We start from the raw sequence: 20,864 nt of genomic DNA, 5'->3' as shown, positions 1-20,864 counted from the left end.
ACCTAAGGAGTGGCAAAGCGGGGCTTAATGTATACATAACATTAATATACCAATTTTGATAATTTTTAAAATTAGAACCCTACCAAATTAAACATAAATAAAACCAATTTTTTACTTTGGTGCTTTTTAGTGACTTAACTATCATTGCTATACATTGCAAGAGAAATAAACTAATTTGGTCCTTTTGAAATAATTGCACTGATTTACTCTATTTTCCACCATATTTATGACGTCTTTGCTTTTTAATTTTTAATAAAAACTATCAATTTTGCCATCTTGAGTATTTAGTTGTTTTAAGGAGCAATCAGGTTATTATTATTAGTTAATGGCTATTGACTGAAAAACTTTTTTTCCATATTTATGTTCCTATTGTTATTATTACTATTATTATAATCATTATTTTAGTTCCATCGACGGTTCGACCACTAAACTATTAATTCAGCTACAAGACGGCTATAAAATTGAGGCAAACCAAAGCTTACTATTTTAATTTTTTATAATTTTATTTATTATTATGAAATTTCAATTCTTTTAACATTTCCTTTTATTTTCTTGTATTTTTATAAACTTCTTTTTCATATTTATTTTTATTATTTCTAATTATTATTATTATTTAGACGGTAATTATTCGTCACAGCGCCGGAGAAAAAAGAACTACAGTTTGTGTTTCCTCACAAATTGGATGTAAAATGGGCTGCTCTTTTTGTGCAACAGGTTTATTATTATTATATTTATTATTACTAATAGTTATTTATTAAAATTATATTTATCTATTTATTAATATTATTATTATATTTATATTATTATATTCATTATATTAATTTATTTTTATTATATTTATATTATTTATATTATTAATATTATCTTTTTATGTTATTATTATTATTACAATTATATATTATAATATTTATCATAAGGCACGATGGGAGAAATCGGAAACTTATTATGCGGTGAAATAGTGGAACAATTGCTTCATGCAAGAAAGTTTAGCGAAATAAGAAATGTAGTTTTCATGGGATTAGGCAACTTTTATAATAATAATATTAAAAACGTTAACAACAATAATAAAAAGTAAATAAAATGTATTTCATATAACATAAATAAATAGAAAAGTTTAAAAATAATAATAACAATGAAGAAAGTATAAATAATAATAATAAAGTTTTAATAGTATTAAAAGTCGTGAAGAAAAATTTTATACTACAAAAAAAATATAAAGTTTAAGAAATAATAATAAACAATGCATTAAAAACAAGAGAAGAAGTCAATAAATAATAATAATGAAAGCAACTTGTTTATATATATATTTTTATAATAATAGTATTAATAGAGTATAAATACTAATAATAAAAGCAACTTATAAATATATTTTTTATAATAATAATAATAATAAAATATATAATTAATAACATGAATAAAAGCAACTTTTAATATATTTTTATAATATTAATACTAAAAAGTTTTTTTATACTAATAAAAGTTATGAATACAAAAATATTTTTAAAAGTTTTTTTTTATATAAAAAATTAAAATAAGAAAAACTGAATAAAATAAATATATAAAATATTTTTTTTAATAATAATAATTAACGTAAATAAAAAGGTTTATTATATTTTGTAATAACAAAATAAGAAAAACAGAAAAAATCTTTATAATAATTTTTTTAATAATAATAAATAAAATAAGAAAAAAAAACTAAATAAAATGGATTAATAATAAAATGATTTCCTTTTTTTTTAAATAAAAAATATCAATAAAAAGTTTATTATTTATATTAATAATAATATAATAAAAAAATATGAAATAATAAATTTGTAATAAATCATTTCCTTTTTTGAATAAATAATAAAAAGAGTTTATTTTTTTTTTATTAAAATGATAGTATAAGAAAAGTTTAAATAAATAAATTATAGAAATTTTTTAATAATAATAAAAAGGAAAACAAGAAAAGTTGGAATTTGTTTAAAAATAATAATTAGTTTTTATTTTTAACATAATTCTACAGAAAATAATAATAACGAAATAATAAGTATATAATAAAAGTTTTTTAATAATAAAAAGTAAAACGAGAAAATGCTTTTTTTTAAAATAATAATAAGTTTTTCATTTAATATAATAAATAAAATAATGATGATAAGTAAAACAAGAAAAATTTTCTTAAAAATAATAATATATTATATTAAATAACAATTGAAAATATAATAAAATTTCATTTTTAAAATAATAATAATAAGTGAAACAAGAAAAGTTTTTTTTGTTAAAAAATAATAATATAATAATATATAATAATAATAATGAAAAAAATAATCTATAATAAAAAGTTTCTTTAGTAATAATAATAAGTAAAAAAGTAAAGATTTTTTAACAAAAAATATTAATATAATATATAAATTAATAATAATGGAAAAAATAAGTTTATAATAAAAATTCTTTTTTATCTCTTTGTATAATTTGCTTTTATTTTTATTATAATAAAAAATAATATACAGTTATATATTAATAATTTAAAATAATTTTTTTCTTAATACATCTTTATATAAATTTTTTATATAACAGTTATTATTATTATTTACTTTAATTAATGCTGTTTTTTTAATATCTATTATTACTATATATTTTTATTATTATAAAAATATTTATTATAAAAAGTTTATTTTTTATATAATTATATTTTTAAATAATAATTACTATTAAGATTTTTATAAAGAAATACATAAAAAGTATTTAATTTTTATTACTATTATTATATTTATTATTAACATTTTCAAGTACTCTAAAAAGTTTTTTAACTTTTCTAAATATTATTTTTTAATTATTCAGTTTTATTATTATTTATTATAATTGTAACGAACACTATTAACTTTCCTTTTTTGTATTTTTATATATTATAAAGGAGAACCGTTTAATAATTATGAGGAAGTACGAAAGTCTATACTAATAATTAGCCATCCGTCGCTTTTTAGCATCGCCCCGAAGCACATCACTGTTTCAACGGTAAATAATAATAGTAGTAACGATATATATATAGTAGGAATAATATTTAAAGAGACAAATTTAACTATAATAAATAAATATAAGTAAAATTAAACATAATAAATAATAATAATACTTGAGAAGGTCGGCATCGTCCCAAAAATCTACACTTTTATAAACGATCTTCCGTTGGTTCATCTGGCGGTATCTTTGCACGCTCCCAACCAATCGCTTCGAGCCTCCATTGTTCCTGCGGCTAAAGTATATTTTATTATTATTATTATTATTATTATTATTATTATTATTATTATTATTATTATTATTATTATTATTATTATTATTATTATTATCAGTATTATTATTATCATTATAATTAAGGTTTGGCCCATAAATATGTTGATGGAGGCCATTGACGAATACATAAGAAAAACCAGAAGAAGAATATTTATTGAATATGTTTTTTTGAAAGGTTTAAGAATATAATAATAGTAATAATATAGTAGTAATAGTAATAATAGCAATAATAATAACAATAAAAATAAAAATATTTATAACAATGAATAACTTAAAATTACATTACAAATTTATTAATAAATACTAACAAATAAACTTTATTTGCCTTCTTCAGTACTTTTATTTGGATTTGAAAAAAGCCGCTAAAACAGTTTTTAATTGTTGCCGATAATGCAATTATAGCGCCTGTTTATTTGTTTTTAAATTACCCAAATTATTATTCGAACGACTTTAGCTAAGAGGCACCAAAATATATATTTAAGCTGCGACTCTGAATTCTACCAATTATTTTAATTCTTTGCACGATTTAATAATAGAATATTTTTATTGTTTTAGTGAAAGAAGATTTTTATTTTTTACTAAAGTATATAATAATAATAATTCAATTTTTTATTTTTAATAGCATTTTACTTTTTTTTTTAGTGTTTCTTTTAAAGTTTGTTTTATTTTAATAATAATAATAAATATAAAATTAGTTTTAATTCTATTTGCTCCTTTTTTTATAAAAATAATTAACCAATTAAAACTCGTTTTATTAATCAGGCAGTTTTAATACTAATCTGTGCATTCTTCATCCAATTTTTGTTATAAGGCCAGATTAGTATATGTTTTTATAACATAAAAAAATTACCTTCTTTTTATTTGTTTCTGGGGGGTGGGGGTTTCATATCTTTAGTGTCAGTTTATACTATTAATAAAATTATTATGCTATAATTATTAACGTTATTTAAAGGAATCAACGATAGTGAAGAACACGCTCACCAATTGGGGCAACTTCTGCGCCTGCGCTCTTCCAACGTTACAGTATTTTTACTTGATTTCTTTTAATATAAATTTTTTATTATTATTTATATAAATAGTTAAACTGTATTCCTTATAATTCTACCTCCGTTGCTCGAAAGTTTCATTCACCTTCTTTCAGCTCTACACAGAAGTTTGTAAAAGTCGTGAAAAGTTATGGAGTTTTGGTTTACTTGATTATTAATATTAATATGATTATTTAATTATTATTATTTTAAAAATTCTATTTTTGCCTATAAATAAATAAATAAAATTTATAAAACAATAAGAAATCGACCAATGAACTCACGTATAAAACAATTAATTAATGACTGATATAAAAATTGATAACAAAAAAAATTATACTTATCTTTACTGCAAAATAATTGACTATCATCTGAAGAATAGTAAGCAAATGAAATTAAAATTTTTTAACAATTTTATAGATAAGGAAATTAATAATATAAGAATCCATAAAACCAAAATTTATATATAAATATTTATTAATTTAGATAATAAATATAAATTATGCAATTTTTTATATAAATTATTGACTAATCGTGCAATCAGAATTAACTGTCACATTAAATAAATATAACTAATCATTTGATTAGAAACAAACTTTATTATGCAATTCAATAAATAATAAAGAAGCAGTTAATAAATAGTTTTTTTATGAGTAATTAACAATCTAGATTTGCCGATAATACGAAGAACAAGAAAATTTTAATAATTATATGTAATTAATAAAAAATCTATTATAATTTTAAATATGAAAATTATGAAATAATTTTACATTAGAAAAAATATATCGATAAACAATTAAAGTAATAAAAATCATTAGTTTTGAATGAAATTTAAGTACGAGAACAATTAAACAATAAATATTTAGAACAAAGAAATAAAGTCGATTATAAAACCTACGAACTGTATAAAATAACTTTTCAAAGTAAAAAAAGTAAGGCATATAAATATATTATAAGCTAATGGAGTGGAGAATAATTAATTAATGAACTAATAAATAATAATAGATTTATAGAGTATAGAAGAAAAGAAAATAATTTTATTATCAGCATTGAAATGGAGAACTAAATAATAAAAAATTTTTATAGGTTAAAAGTACAAAAATAAATGTATAAGCCAAAGAAATGGAGAATAAATAACCAATAAACTAGTAAATAATAGAAATCCTTTAGAGTAGAAAAGGAAAGAAAATAACTTTATTATAAACTAATGAAATGGAGAATAAATTAATGAAAAAATAAATAATAAAAATCCTTTAAAGTTTAAAAGTAAAAAAAAAAATTTCCAAGTTAATGAAACGGATAATAAATAAACTATTGAACTAATAAATTATAAAAACTATTAATAAAAAATTGTATTATTGATGGAAAGGTGACTCTTCGCAAGGAGATGGGCGTTGATATTTCCGGCGCTTGCGGGCAACTCGTTACCGAACTGAAGGACGTGGAAGATTTGATAACTTCGCCGTATTATTTATTATTATTAAAGTCTGAATATTAATAAATGTTTAATAATAAAAGTTTTAAAAATATTGTAAAATATAAAAAGTTTTAGTTATATTAATAATAAATTTAACTCCAATAAAATTTTATTATATAATAAAAGTTAGTAAAGAAATAAGACAATAAAGTTTTATTATATATTCATTAAAGTTATTATTATTACTATAAACGTTTACAAAAAGCTTTAAAGCATACTAATTGGTCATTTTGATTTTTTATTTTTTATAATTCATTGCTTAAAATAATGGCGCCTAAAATAACTTCTTTTAGCATATCAAAAAATTTCGATACTTCAATTTTTTTTATGTGAAAATTTACTTTAATGCTTTCATGTGTCGTTATTAATTTTTACATTAATATCTAGTATTTCTTATTTGTTATTCGTTGAACGAAATATAATAGAAAAAATAAAAAAAGTAATAGTATTGAATTAGTTACTGTAGTACTTTTGTGCTCTCATTCCTGATTGGTAAAGATTGACGCCTACTTGGTGACTTTAATTTTTTTTTGTGATTTAAAGGAATTGATTAATATTATTAATATAATTCGGTTTAAACTTTTCTATATATTTTTAGTTTAATAATATTTATGTTTATTGGGTATATATTAAATATTATATATAATTTTTATTTCATAATTATAATTAGAAATTAGTTACAATATCTTTCTGCAATTTAGTAGAAAAAATGATTATTTATTAAAAATTTGGCCTATTTTTATTGGTGTAGAAAAGCTTCTGTTAGTATTGATATTAACAATTTTGGTTTTTTTACGGCTTTCTGGTAGAAAATAGCTCGTAGTGCCTAAATTTTCCATATTTATTTATTATTCAGTTTTATTTTATTTCTTTACTTATTAGTGATGAATATCTCAGTTAGCACTCTCAAATTTTTTTTCACGCTGTATTTTGTGTATTTTTAAATGGTTGAAAAACGCTTGTTTAGCATCTAAATTTTATTAGAATATTTTAATAGAATTGTTTAGTTATAATTGACTTTGTATTTCTAGATTTCATTTTGGCTTCAACATTTAATAAAATTCTGTATTTATTTATTTTTTCCAGCCAATGAAAAAAATTCGTTTCCATTATTCTTGTTTTTATTCATTATATCAACTTTTTCTAACCAATAAAAACTGCTTAGTTTTATCAGTTTTTAATTTTTTCTTGGCTAATAATAAATTTGAATTTCTTTTTAAATTTTTTTGACCAATAAAAACCGCTCAGTTTCTATTGAATATTTTTTTGTTGAGTAAATACTTTTGTTTATTTATTTATTTTTATAGTGTTTTAATATAATCATTTGATTAATAAAAACTGCGCATAAATGATTTAAAATTTTTTTCTTGACTAATAAAAACTCTGGATTATAATATTGCTTTTACGATTTTCCTAATTTGTACAGACATTATAATTGCTAAATTTTATATATGAATTTAATATTTCTTTGATCAATAAAAACGTTTTTTAATTTAATTGATTTTATATCAATATTTTAGTTTAATTTTTAATTTTTCTAACCAATAAAAACTGTTTGTTCCTTTTTGTTTTTACCATTTCTTTATTTTTTCTGACCAATAAAAATACTTAGTTCTGTTAAAATTATTCTATTAATCTTCTGCTATTTTTATTTCTAAAGTTTTTAAACTTCGAGTTGTTATTAATTTAAATTATTATTTATTATTAATTCTTTCTAGTGTTAAGTTTCTGAAGAAAAAAAAATTTTTTCAAACAAGTTTTCTTTTATTTTTCTAATTTTCCTTTTCCTTATTATTAATAAAATTTTTCCATTTAATTATTTTTTTTGTAATTTAACTTTTTAAAATGTTATTTATTTCAATATTATAAATTTATATTTTGCTTTTTATTATTTTTTTTAAAGAAACGTAAAACTTTATGTACTTTTTTTATAAGTTTTTGGTCTTTTTTTAAGTGTATAAAAATTATTAATATATTTTTAAATAAATTTTATAATTAATATTGTTTTAGTTTATCTATTATTATAAATACTAGTAAATATTAAATCTTAAAGCGCTTGTTTTAAATTTAACTATTTAGTATTTTTGAACTTTTTATTACGTTTAAATAAAAATATTATATAATTTATACATTGATAGTTTACCAAGAAAATTTATTTTATGATTATACTTAAAATTTATTAACCATTATATATCATAGAAATTTTTTAAAACTTTTACTTCTGCTTATTATTATTTTTAATATAAATAATTTTTCTATAATCAATTTTTAATTTTTATCTTAAATGTATAACTTTTTATGTACTCTTGCAAAAATTTTTATTTGCTTAAAGAAAAGTTTATTGGTTTCTGAAAAATCAATTTTATAATTTTTTTTTTATATTTTCCTTTAAAATTTAAAACTAAAGTAATATTTTGATAATACAATTTTTTTATACAAATTTTAAACCGAATTTATTTAATAATTATTATTATATATATAAACTAAAAAGTTATCTATTAACATGAAAAAAAAAAGTCCGCTATAATTTATAAAATTTTTATTAATTATATCTGCTTAATAAAAATAATTATTATTATCATTTATTTTTTTACTAAGAAAATTGGAACTTTCCAAAGATTTTTTATATTTTATTGATATGAGAAGATTTAAAAATAAATTATTTTTTTAAGAAAAATGGTATAAATGTTTTATTATATCATTTTTGAATAAAATTTTTACTAAATGGTTTATAAAAAATTATAAATTTTAACAATAAATAATATAAAATATTTTTTACTGAATCATTTATCCAAAAAAATTATTTATTAGTAAAAAACTTTATTAAAATGTTAACAATTTTTATTTATTAAAGAAAAAAAACTTTTATAAAATATTTTTTATCGAATTATTTAAAAATTATAAATTCCGAAAACTGAATTAATAAAATTTTTACAAATCATTATTTTTAAAAAAACTTTTATTAAATACTTTTTATAGAGTTATTTTTTAAGAAATATTTATTCATAAAAACTTTATATAATTAAGATATTAACTATTTTTAATAATAAAATTAATTAAACTTTTTTTTATTGATACTTTAACTATTTTTTAAACCGTTAACTTCTATAAAACATTATAAATCGAATAATTATTTATAAACTCTATAATTATAATTTTTATAATATTAACTTTTATAAAATATTTTGAAATCGAATAATTTTTTAAAAAATATTTGTGTAAACTTTATTAATAAAATTTTAACAAATATTACGTAATTCAAATTGAATCCAATTTCTTAAAAAAATTTATAAAAACTTTACTACTAAAATTATAAAAATTTTTATTTAAAATTTATTATTTAAATAAAAATTTCATCGAACAATTTATATTAAAAAATATTTATTTATAAAAAACTTTATTATAAAAATTTAAACAATTTTTATATATAAAAACATTTATGGAATATTTTTTAAATCGAGTCACATATAGAAAAAAAATTTATAAAAACTTTATTATTAAAAATATTAACAATTATTTTAAGAAACCATTATAAAAAAATTTTATTAGAATAATTTTTTACCTTTTTATATATTTTTTGAATTATAATAATTTCTGTATACTTATGTAAAACTTTATTCGAATTATTAAATCAACTTTTTTTTTCACGCCGAATGAGTAATAAAAAAATGCTTATAAAAATTTAGTAAAACTTTTTTATACTTGTTTATTTTATAAATACTTTATAAAAACATTTCTTCTATTAAAAAAGTCTCTTTAAAATATTTTATAATAATACTACTTAAATTTACATTAGGAACGACTTCCAACTTCAACCCCAACAACAGCGCCATCAAAAAAACAATGAACCGTTGTGGCCAAGAAAAATTAATCTTAAAAAGAAAAATGGCGCCAAAAAATTTACTATAAATGAGTCAGTTTTAAGCATAACTCTCTTCAGAGCGCACATCCCACGTGCGTTGTTTGGGGTTTTTTACCTTCTCGCTCCCCACGTGATCTTTCGATATGTTTTATCAATACAATAACGCCGAACCTTTTTTGATTGTTCGCAGATAAAATGCTTTTAAAAAGTTTTTATTTCCAGTAGAAGTGAAGTTCCGGCAAAGAAGAGGAATACAATTCCTCCTATTATATGTACTTTTGTTATAGTTAAAAAAAAAGAAAAGAAAAATGGAACGACAATATATGCTTTAAGAAAAATCAGAATTTTATATATAGATTTATTTTTATAAAATAAATATTTTAATAAATGTATTTTCTAAAAAGTTTTTTGAAGAATATTACTAGTAGATTTATTTCTATAGCAAACGTTATATAAAAAAATAGGAAATAGAATTATTTATAATAAATCTCTTTCTAATAATATATAATATTTATATAAGACAATCATCAAAATAGTTATAAAAAAAATAAAATAGATTATAACAAAAACTTATTCTGATAAAAATATTACAAAGATTTATTGATAACAGAAAAACTTATAAATAATAAATCATAATTTAAAACTTTATCTAATAGAAAATTATGATTGAAAATAAAAACGTAAAAACTTTTTTTATAAAATATTTGAGAATTCTAACGTTAAAAAAAAAAAAAAGCTTTATTACGTATAAAAATCTTCAAGTAAAGATTTATTATAAAAAAATTAATTTATTAAAAATAATATGCAAAAAATTGATTTATTCATAAAAGAGAACTTTCTAATAATAAAAGTTCAAAAAAATTATTTATTATAGATTTATTTATAACAAGCAACATAAAATTATGTATAAACTTTTTTAATAAGAATTTATAAATAAAAAAAACTTCAATAATATTATTTTAATTATTTTATAAAATTTGTAAATTTTATTATAATTTTTAAAACGTTTAAAAATTCTTCACCATAAAATTTTATTAGTAGATTTTGAAATCAAAATCTACTAATAAAAATTTTAAACTTCAATATCAAAGTAATTAATTAATACTGCTATAATATATTATTAAAATTTTTAACTTCATTCCATAATTTATAAGTTTAAGAATTTATAGATTAATTATTTTCAAAATTGTCTGAAACTTTATTAAACCATTTTTAATATTTCCAAATCCATTAATAAATTTTTAACACATTTCAGTTATTTTGAATAAATTTTTAAAGTTTTTATAAATTTTTGTCACCATTAATCCATAAAAATTTATTTAAAAGTCTACAGAAAATAATTTAAGGTTTATTATTATTATTAAATTAATATATTTATATTGCTTTAATATTTTGTTAAAATTCCAACTCCATACAAAATACACAAACTTTGTAATTTATTAAATATTTATATTTAAAATTTCTAAAATTTATTATAATTTTTCTAAAACTTTATAAAATCATTTAGAAAATTTGTAGTACATATAAAAATATAAACGCATTCTAATAACAAAATTATTATTTGCATAAATTATAAACTCATTCATTTATGAATTCTTCATAAATTTTTTTAAAAATAATTTTAATTAAAAATCTACTAAAAAAAAATTTTTTATTATAAAAATAATTTATTAATATTAACTATAAATATTTACATAATTATTAACTTCAATTAAAAAAATTAAATAAAAGTAAATTATAAATTATTTTTTTTAATTTTTCTAAAACTTCATAATTGTATTTAATATTTCAAAATAAATAAATAAATTTCTAACAACTTAATAATAATCAAAATACATTATATAAATTTTAAGATTTGCTATAAATTTCATCTCATTAAGTTGTAAATACTTCAAAATACAAATCTCATTAATATTTATTAAATAATTTATAAAATTTTCAAATCTATTAATAAATATTAAACACGATTTCATAATAATCGAAATACTTAAATATATTTTAAAATTTTTTGTAAATTATTAACACAAACCGTTATAAAAACTTTACAATTTCTTATAATAAAATTTTAACTTCAAAAAATTTTAAACACAATTTTATAATAATATAAATATTATAAAAAAAATCTAAAAAAAGCTATTAAAGGTATTAACGCATCTCCTTAAAACCACTTTACAAACTTCACCTGATCGCGCTGATATTCGACGAGCAAGAAGGCGTCCACCAATAACAGCGCTGAATGTGCATATGCTGTGCCCTAAAAACCCTCCCAGTATAACGGCGGAAGAATTCTAAAATGAAAAAAAAAAAAATGAAAAATAGAAATTAGATTCGAAGTTAATTAAAAAAATAAATTGAAAAAAGTTATTATTTTTTAAAAAAAATTTGTTTATTAAAAAAATTGTATAAACGTATTTAAAAAAAAAATAAATTGAAATTAGGAATTCTATATAAATATATATTTATATATAAGATTCAATATTATTATAGGAATATATATTTAAATAGATATTAATATAAAAAAAAAGTTTTATATTTATCAAATAAATTATAGAAACTTTTTATTATAATAAAAAATATTAATTCAAATACATATTAAATACGAATTCTGATTGGAAAAATAATTATAAAAAGAATTTCAAATAAATTTTAATAAAAATGGAAAAAGTTATTTTAATTATAATTAAAAAATTATATAAACTTTATTATAATAAAAAAATGTAAGTTAAAATTCAAAATGATAATATGCGAACCGAAAAAAAATAATAAATAAAGAAAAAATTTTAAAAAAGATTGAATGTTAATTATAAAATTAAATGAACTAAAAAAAAAAATTAGAGATTCAATTTTAAACTAAATAATTATTAATTTTCAATAAGAAAAAAACCTGAATAGAAAAAAAATTACTTAAAAATTTTAATATAAAATATAATTAAATAAATAACTTAATGTTATTAAAAAAGTTATATAAACTCTAATAATAATAAAAATTTAAATTCAATTTCAGGATTCAAGAATCCGAATCCCAAAGAAATTCAAAAATAAATTAGAATCGAAAATTTTTTAAAAAAAGTAATTTAAAGTTAATTATATATTATATACATTTTTGATAATAAAAATATGGTCCCCATGAAAAAATAAACAATTATAGAAATTCGGATCGGCCAAAAAAAAAATTAAAATTTAGAATCGAAATTATTTATAAAATTAAATTCAATTTTAAACTAAATAATTATATAAACTTTTATTAAAGCAATAATTACAAAATTCTTGTTCTAAAACAATTTAAGGAAAAAATGAGATCCGAAATTATTAATAGCATATACATATAAAAAGTAAATATAAAAAAAGTTTATAATAACATACTAAAAGTAATTATTGAAACTAATATTAATAATATATAATAATAAACGTAAAGTGATAATGAAATTTATAATAATAATAATAATAATGAAAGTAAAAATACTAATATACAATCAAATAATCATAATAATTAATAGCAATAATAAATAGTAATGAACTAAAAAAAATTAAGGTTAATAAAATACTTAAAATTTAGTAAATAAATAATTTATATAAACGTTGGAGTAATAAATTATGGTTTCCATTATAGACTAAAAATTATATAAATAGTCAAAAATATTTCAGACTTAATAAATTTTTTTAAAAAAAAGATATAAGGCGTTTTCAAATTTTTTTTTAAAGTTTATATTTATTTATTAATATTTATTAATAATATTATAAGAATAAAAAAAAAGTTATTTATTAATTATAAAAAAAAAATAATAATTAAATTTATTAGAAAATTAAAGTAAACAAGTACAATAAAAAATAAAAAAAATATTAATTTTTTTAATATTTATAAAAACCACATAACTTAAATTATTATATTTAAGTAAAACGTTTATTAAAATTTATTGTTTTTATATATAAATGTTACTTTTTCCATGAAAAATACAATAAAACATAAAAAGTTTATTATTTTTCTACTTTCAAAATTTTTTTATAATTAAAACTAATTAGAAATTTATTAAAACACTACAACCGCTTTAAAAGAAGTTTATTATAAATATTATATAGAAACAAAAATTTATCACGCAAATTTTAAAAATGGGCTAAATTTTGTATAAATAAAAAATTTAAGCTGATTTCTAAACAACTCTACAATTTTTATATAATAAAAATTTACAAAAAAGAATTCGCTGTATTCAAAATAAAGAAAAATTATATTGATAAATATTATATAATTAATACTTTAACGCTTTTTGAAAAACTTAAATTTATATATTAAAAAATTCAATATTTAAACCTAAAATTTGTTTATAATAAAAAGTTAAATAAAAAAATCTTCACACCAAATACCAAAAGTTAAAAAAGTAATAAAACTAAATTTATTTCTTTTTACTTAAAAAAAACCGGCACATAAATAAATATTAATAAAGTTTAAAAATCTTTTACGTTAAATCTAAAATAAAAAACTAAAAGTTGTATATAATAAAAATAAATATTAGAATATTTCATGCCGCATGAAAAACTTAAAATAAAAAAATAATTAAACTAAAATTGGCTTTAAAAAATTAAAAAATTAAAAATTCTTCAACCGCTTTGAAAATGGAAACCCAAAAAAACTAAATTTTAAAATGAAAAAATAATTAAGAGATAAAAAAAAAAACTTTACGCCGCTTTAAATAATGAAGAACATATTAAAAATTTTATATATACAAAGAAGTTAATAATAAATATAAACTAAAAAGGATAAAAGTTTTATATTTTTAATAAGTAATAATAAAATAATTATGATTAATAAATAAAATATATATAGTAATCATGTGAAATGAAAATACTTATTTTATTATAATAAAAATAAGTTCTGCATTATTAATAAATAATTAATAAAATTTTTATATCAATATTAAAAAATAATGACCAAAAAATTTAATAATAATAAATAAATATTAAATAATAAATGATTAAAGTATAAATTATAGGGTAAGGTTAAGGATTAGGTTATATTTATAACAAATTTTATAATAATGTAAAAATAAGAAATCTTCACAAATATTTATGGTATTGAAAAAAAAATTGATAAAAGATTTCAAAAATCTCGACGCTGAATTAAAATAAATTTTTTTTTTGTAGATAATAAATATATAAATATAAGAAATCTTCGCAAATTTTAGTTTATAAATAAAAAAAAATTTAAAACAATTATAAAAATATAATCGTCAGCTCAAAAAAAATTCTCAAAGCTGACTTTAATATTAAAATAGAAATAATGTAGATATCAAAATTTTAAAACAGAAAATCTTCCGAATAATCAGCGTAAAATAAAGGAAATGCATTCATTAAAGTAATTTTTAATTTCAATTTTTAAAAAAAAAAAATGTCTAAAATTATAAAAATCTCGACGCTGAACGTTGAAATAAAAACTAAATTTGGAAAAAACATAATAAAATTTTATTATTATAAAATTTCAAAATTTTAATTTTTATAATTTAAAAAAATTGCAACGCCTTAATTTTAAGCAAATTTCAATACAATAAGAAAATACTATAAATTATAAATTTAAAATTCTTAACGATTATGAAATAATAAACCAAAATTTATAATAAAAATATTAATATAAAAAATCTTCACAAATTTTAAATTTATATATAAAAATTAAATAAAAGAAAAAATAATAATCAGCGTTAAAAAAAATTGCAATGTCTAGCCTCTCGCGCGGCCAATAGGAAAGTTGCTATCTGCGAGCGGTCGCCCCACTCCGCCAGAAAAGTCATCACAAACGATTGAATTAAGATTTTTTTATTTTTCCGAATTCCTAAAAAACTGCAAAATATTTTTTTTCATAAGCAAAAAAAAGTAAAACAACTCGCAAACTTTTTTTATATAAAATAAATAATAATAAACAAAAAAATTAAAAATTAATAAAACTAATCAAAATTTTATAAATAAATAAATAACAATAATTTTGTGTAAGTAAAATAACCAAAAAAAAATAAACATAACAGAAATATTAAAAAAAAATAATAAATATTCTAATTAAATTTTTGAAAAATAAATAAAATTAATTAACAAAAAAAATAATTGAAAATTGTAAATAATAGAAAAATACAATAAAACAATAAAGAGAACTTATAATAAAACTTATAATAAAACTTTTATGATATAAATAAAAAAGTGAAAAATAAATAAATAGTAATAAATATTTTAAAAAATAATAAAATAATAATTAATATTAAAAATTACAATAAAAAAAATAAAAATAAAAAAAGCTTGTAATAAAAATAAATAAATATAATAAATGAAAAAAAACTAATAATAAAAATTTTATATAGTAAATATATAAAAATAAAAAATAATATAAGAAATACATTAAAAATATAAATAGTAAATAGAAATAATAATAATAATAAATAAACTACTTTTTTCCTTCTTCAACATCAAAATTAGTAAAAGTTGAAGAGTTTTCGTCGATTTTCTCGGTAGAATTAATCTCTTGTTGAACTCGCTTTTCATATAATTATTATTATAATAAAATAAATTAAAAGTAAAAATATTAAAAGTTTTTAAAATTTAAAAAAAGCATATAAAAAGTAAATATAATAAAAAAAAAAATAAATATAGTTTTATAAATAAAAAAATTTATATCATAAAAAAAATATTTCAAGATGTCACTTTCATAAGAATATCAAAGATAAATATAATAAGTAAATTTATATAAAAATATAAAAAAAAAACTAATTACTTTTCAAAGGTATAAAAAATATTTATTTCGAAGAATTATAATAAGAAACCACTTTAATAAATTTTAAAATTATAATAATATAATAATAAATAACAAAATATATAAAAATATATATAAACAATTGCGTTGAGAATAAACTTTAATATATTTTGTAATAATAATAATAATAATAGTTATAAAAAAGACATCGAAAATATAAATAAAAAAAATATTACTTATAATAATTATCATAAGAAACACTAATGTTATGATAATAATAATAATAAAATAACATCAAAAAAATGATAAATATAAAATTTGCAAATAATTGAAAAACTCGAAAAAAAAAGATTTAGATTTTTTTAACTGTTTTTTTACTTCGTATTCTTCAAGCGCATAATCTACAGGAAGCTTAATTCCTTCATATAACATTTTTATTCCTGTTCAATATTAAAAAAAAAAGATTGAAGTCGAACTTTACATATATATACTTATTATTATTATTATCCAGTTATTATCTACCACCTTTTATTACTGATTTTATTATATTCTATCAATTCCACTTTCTTACGTATTTACTTATTATTATTTCATTAGCTTTTAATAAAACACATAATATTGTATAAAAAAATCGAATTTGAACTTTTTATATATATTTACTTATTATGTTATTATTTATCAACTTTTATTACGTAATTACTTATTAGTAGTATTCCATCAACTTTTAATAAAAATATAATAAGCAAATGCACACAAAAAAATCGAACTTTTTTATATGTTTACTTATTGTTATTATTTAGTTATCTTAATTAACTTATTATTATAAATATTATAAGCCAGTAATTCTCTTATTTCTTTACTTATTAGAATTTAAATTTATTATATTTCATATATTTTTTTTCATAACTATAAATTTATAATTTTTAATATCCCTTTATTAATTCTTTACTTAATACTATAATTAAATTATTAATGTACTTTTATTATTTCTTTATTTTCTTATTATAAACATTATTTTCCATCAACTTTTCTTATTTACTTACTTAATATTATTATAATTTTTATTTTTTAAGTTTATATAAATTTGTTATTACTATTATCATTAATAAAATTTATCAACTATTCTTATATTTATATATTTATCTATTATTATACCAAAAAAAAAAAGTAAAAATGTTGAACAGGAGAAGGTGTATATTTTAGGGATTATTGCTGTTAGCGAGCCGACATACGAGGAAAGCATCGTCATTACAAAAAGAGCACCGCATGCACCGATTAATACCAGCAATCTAAAAATTATAATAAAGAAAAGAAAAAAAAAAAAAAAACTCACCTTGAACTACGCATAGCCAATACGGCTGCTATAAAAAAAGTTTTATCTCCTTCAGAAAAAAAAGAATATAAAAATTAAAAAAAGTTAAAATAAATGAAAATACCGATTTCGCTAAAAAGAATAACAGAAAAGGAAGAGAGAAAACCGTGCAAAAAGTTAAACTCAGGTTGAGTAGATTGCAGATTTAAAAACTTTCGTATATATGATGTCAATTATTATATAATTAATAAAATTAAAAAGCGCTATACACCATATTTATTAAAAAATATAGCAAGGGGAAAACACTAGCTTTTTTATATATATATATAGCTCGTAAAGTTACTCAATATAAAGTTTGATTAAAATTAAAAATTACTTACTTTATTGTAGTAATTTACCTAATAAAATTATTATTAGTAAAAAAAAAGTGAATTAATTTCCACATAAAAAAATTCTAAATAATTTTTTTTAAAAAATATAAGCTAAAAGTAAGCTGCAACAAGGGCAATGAATTATAAAACTTAAATTACTTTCTAATAAAGTATAAAGTAGTCTTGAAAAAAATTGGAACTTAAAAAAACTATTTTTGAAAAATATTTTTATGAAATTTACTATAAAAGAAGAAATTTACACTTTTATTTATCCCTTTACCAATATTAGTTAAAAGGGGCAACTTTATATATTAATTTATATAATTAAATTATAAAATTTCATATATCAAAGAAAATTTTAACAAGGCTTTAAAAAGATAAATAAAATAAAATACCGAGCTTGCCATTCCAAGTTTTTTTTTTATCAAAACCCGTTTACTACTTTGGTATCCGTTTCCTTTTTTAGAAATTTAAAGAAAAAAGCTTTTACTAAACTCGTGATCGATTCATCGTTTTGTATTATATACAAGAATGGGGGTAACAGTTATATTATATTGCAAAGAAGTATAATAGAGTTACTAAAAATTAAGAGCTATAATAATTTCAATTTCTCTTGGGCCGCCTGCGTAGCCAACTCTCAACTACATATAACAATATAAAACTTTTTTTGTCCAAAATTTAATATTTTTTTTATTATTTTATTTAATAAATAAAAAATAGTAATTTAAAGGGTTTCTGATATAGAATATATTATAAAGAAATTCAAAAAAAGTTTAAAAATTATATAATACTGATTGTTTTTTTTTATTCATAGTAATAGAGGTGGTGATTTTTAAAAAAGATCTAAATATACCTATATTGTTTGATGCTTTCTGTTTTTTCAAGCTGAGTTATACGAAAGCTTATATATATTGTGCTTCCTTGCAACACACTTCCATGGATTAAATTTTTTTTGCTAGGTAGATAATTTGTCTTTGGCTGAAAATTAATATTTATTTGATTTATATTTATGAAGTACTTCTGTCACACTTCACTTTACTTTGTTCTTCAACTTCATTTGAGATAATTTTTTATTTATTTACATAAAAATGGCGAGGCGATAGAAATATGCACATCTAATAAGCACTCCTATTAAAATTAGTTATAAGTTTGTTTTACAAAGTTAGTCACCAAAGAAATATAGTCATCCACAAGATTTACTTAAAGGCTTAAAAAACAACGTAAGTTTAGCATTTCTTTGTAACAAGAGATTTAAGATTTGAGTAAAATTATTATAAAAACAGAATGTTAACTTAAAAAAATCGTAGATCTAACGAACTAACAATACAATAGAGTTTTACATTGATTAATAAAAATAACTAAATTAAACCACATAAATCTTTATTTTTTACTTAAATATATATAAAGTTAAATAAGCAAACTGAATAATTAAATAATTTTCGTAGCTTCCATACTTTCTTTCTCTGCTTCTGTTTAATTCTTTTTTTTTTATTACAAGTTGTAGATAAATAAAAAAGACAAAAAGAAACTTACCAGGAACGTAAAAGTTTTTGAATATATACTGACTTTTACAGCTCCATTGTAAATAGCGTACTAAAAAAAAACCAAGCCGAACTATATTTTTATTAAAAAGTTTGTTGCCAACTAATTGAGATAATTACTCTGGTGGTATTCAAGGCGGCCTGCGACGTAAAATCTTTGCAAAAAGTAAAAGCCAACTAACATAATCAAAAGCAATTTATAGACACTTAAAGTTCGAAATTTGCTATAATTAAGAGGGGGTGTCGTCTTCAAAAAACTTGAAGTCTTGTTAATTAACTTTTTTTTTAATAAGTTTTTGTTTATAACGAAAAAGTTTATAGTTTGTTCCGAATAGAAAGTACTTACCAGTTCTGAATATGGCCTTTTTTTTTTATAAAATAATGTAAGCTCTTTTTTTTTCAAAGTGTTAAGTTTAAAATGTCTTAAGCCCCTAATATTAATATTACAAAGTTTATTATAAGTTTTAATAATAATATAAAGTTAATTAAGACTAAAAAACATAATTTATTCGAAAATTTTGAAGGCGGCTTACACGCGCAACATCGAACAGCAAAAACCACAAATTAATGAAAAAAACTTAGTGCTCAAAAGCCATTCCGTATAAACACATAATAATTTGCCCTCGAGAATTTCCGAGTGCTTTCCCTTAACAGCTTGAAAACAGCTGAAATTATTTAATAGATAGCTTGCAGAGCAAGCCTTCTAGAAACTGATAATTGTTTAAAATATTACAAGAGACAAGAATATTAGACTTCTTAGGTTTAACCGTTTAGCCTTGAGCTCCAAAAAAATTTTGTTAGTCTACCAGTCTATTATCATCAAAATCCACTACATAATTTTTTTTTAATTTTATCTCGCTGACTTTTAAAAAGCTTTTAATAAAACTTAGTTCACATAATCCATTACTTAAAAAACTTTTTTAATAGTAGCTTGTCCCACCAATTCTCATCAGAAAGCTTTATTATTATCGAAATAAAGTATCTTTTTGCAACTAGTCTTTCCACTTTGTTGACATCTTTATCATGGATTTTTTTCATCTTTTCTTCATATAATTCCTGTTTGTCTAATATTTTCATATCATTTTTCAGTTTACGTTAACCAATGTCATGATTAAAAAATAATTAAATTAAATTTCTTCTTGAAGCTCTTTAACAGCTAAAAGAAATATCACGAACACTATCATAGACTGTTTTAGTTTCAGGTAGTTTTATTAAATCCATTGAAAAGCTGTGAAATTGTACTCAGAATCTACTAATCGTATTTATAGGCGCCTTTCACTTATTA

At 17.9% G+C, this 20,864-nt stretch overlaps 1 protein-coding gene and 1 long non-coding RNA gene across 2 annotated transcripts; one reads left to right on the top strand and one right to left on the bottom strand.

Annotated features, from left to right (window-relative positions):
• Positions 1–4,215: 4,215 nt before the first annotated feature.
• On the top strand, positions 4,216–5,763 carry LOC135119614 (uncharacterized). Its single transcript, XR_010278290.1, has 3 exons — positions 4,216–4,290; positions 4,347–4,454; positions 5,662–5,763. It is a non-coding gene; the product is annotated as an uncharacterized LOC135119614 (long non-coding RNA).
• A 3,991-nt stretch (positions 5,764–9,754) lies between these two features.
• On the bottom strand, positions 9,755–17,832 carry LOC135119613 (putative divalent cation/proton antiporter TMEM165). Its single transcript, XM_064044017.1, has 8 exons — positions 17,792–17,832; positions 17,689–17,737; positions 17,511–17,644; positions 16,734–16,795; positions 16,054–16,139; positions 15,343–15,457; positions 11,814–11,919; positions 9,755–9,894 (listed from the first exon to the last, which is right to left on the bottom strand). Exons 2-8 carry the CDS (start codon positions 17,700–17,702, stop codon positions 9,833–9,835), a joined length of 579 nt encoding a protein of 192 aa, XP_063900087.1. The 5' UTR covers positions 17,703–17,737; positions 17,792–17,832; the 3' UTR covers positions 9,755–9,832.
• Positions 17,833–20,864: the final 3,032 nt, after the last annotated feature.

The sequence above is a fragment of the Zophobas morio genome, unplaced genomic scaffold (genome assembly GCF_036711695.1).
Source record: "Zophobas morio isolate AGI-343-1 ecotype UQ-CSIRO unplaced genomic scaffold, CSIRO_AGI_Zmor_V1 ptg000276l, whole genome shotgun sequence".
In the NCBI taxonomy this organism is placed as follows: domain Eukaryota; kingdom Metazoa; phylum Arthropoda; class Insecta; order Coleoptera; family Tenebrionidae; genus Zophobas; species Zophobas morio.
The sequence above is the reverse complement of the archived record's forward strand: the minus strand, read 5'-3'. Positions and strand labels throughout refer to the sequence as shown.

What these genes read in the sequence shown, in the direction of transcription:
- LOC135119613 (XM_064044017.1), bottom strand. An exon ending in ATTTTTACTTTTTTTTTTTG is followed by an intron (nt 16,796 to 17,510) that starts GTATAATAATAG and finishes AATATTGAACAG; the next exon opens with GAATAAAAATGTTATATGAA. An exon ending in TCGAATATCAGCGCGATCAG is followed by an intron (nt 9,895 to 11,813) that starts GTGAAGTTTGTA and finishes TACATATAATAG; the next exon opens with GAGGAATTGTATTCCTCTTC.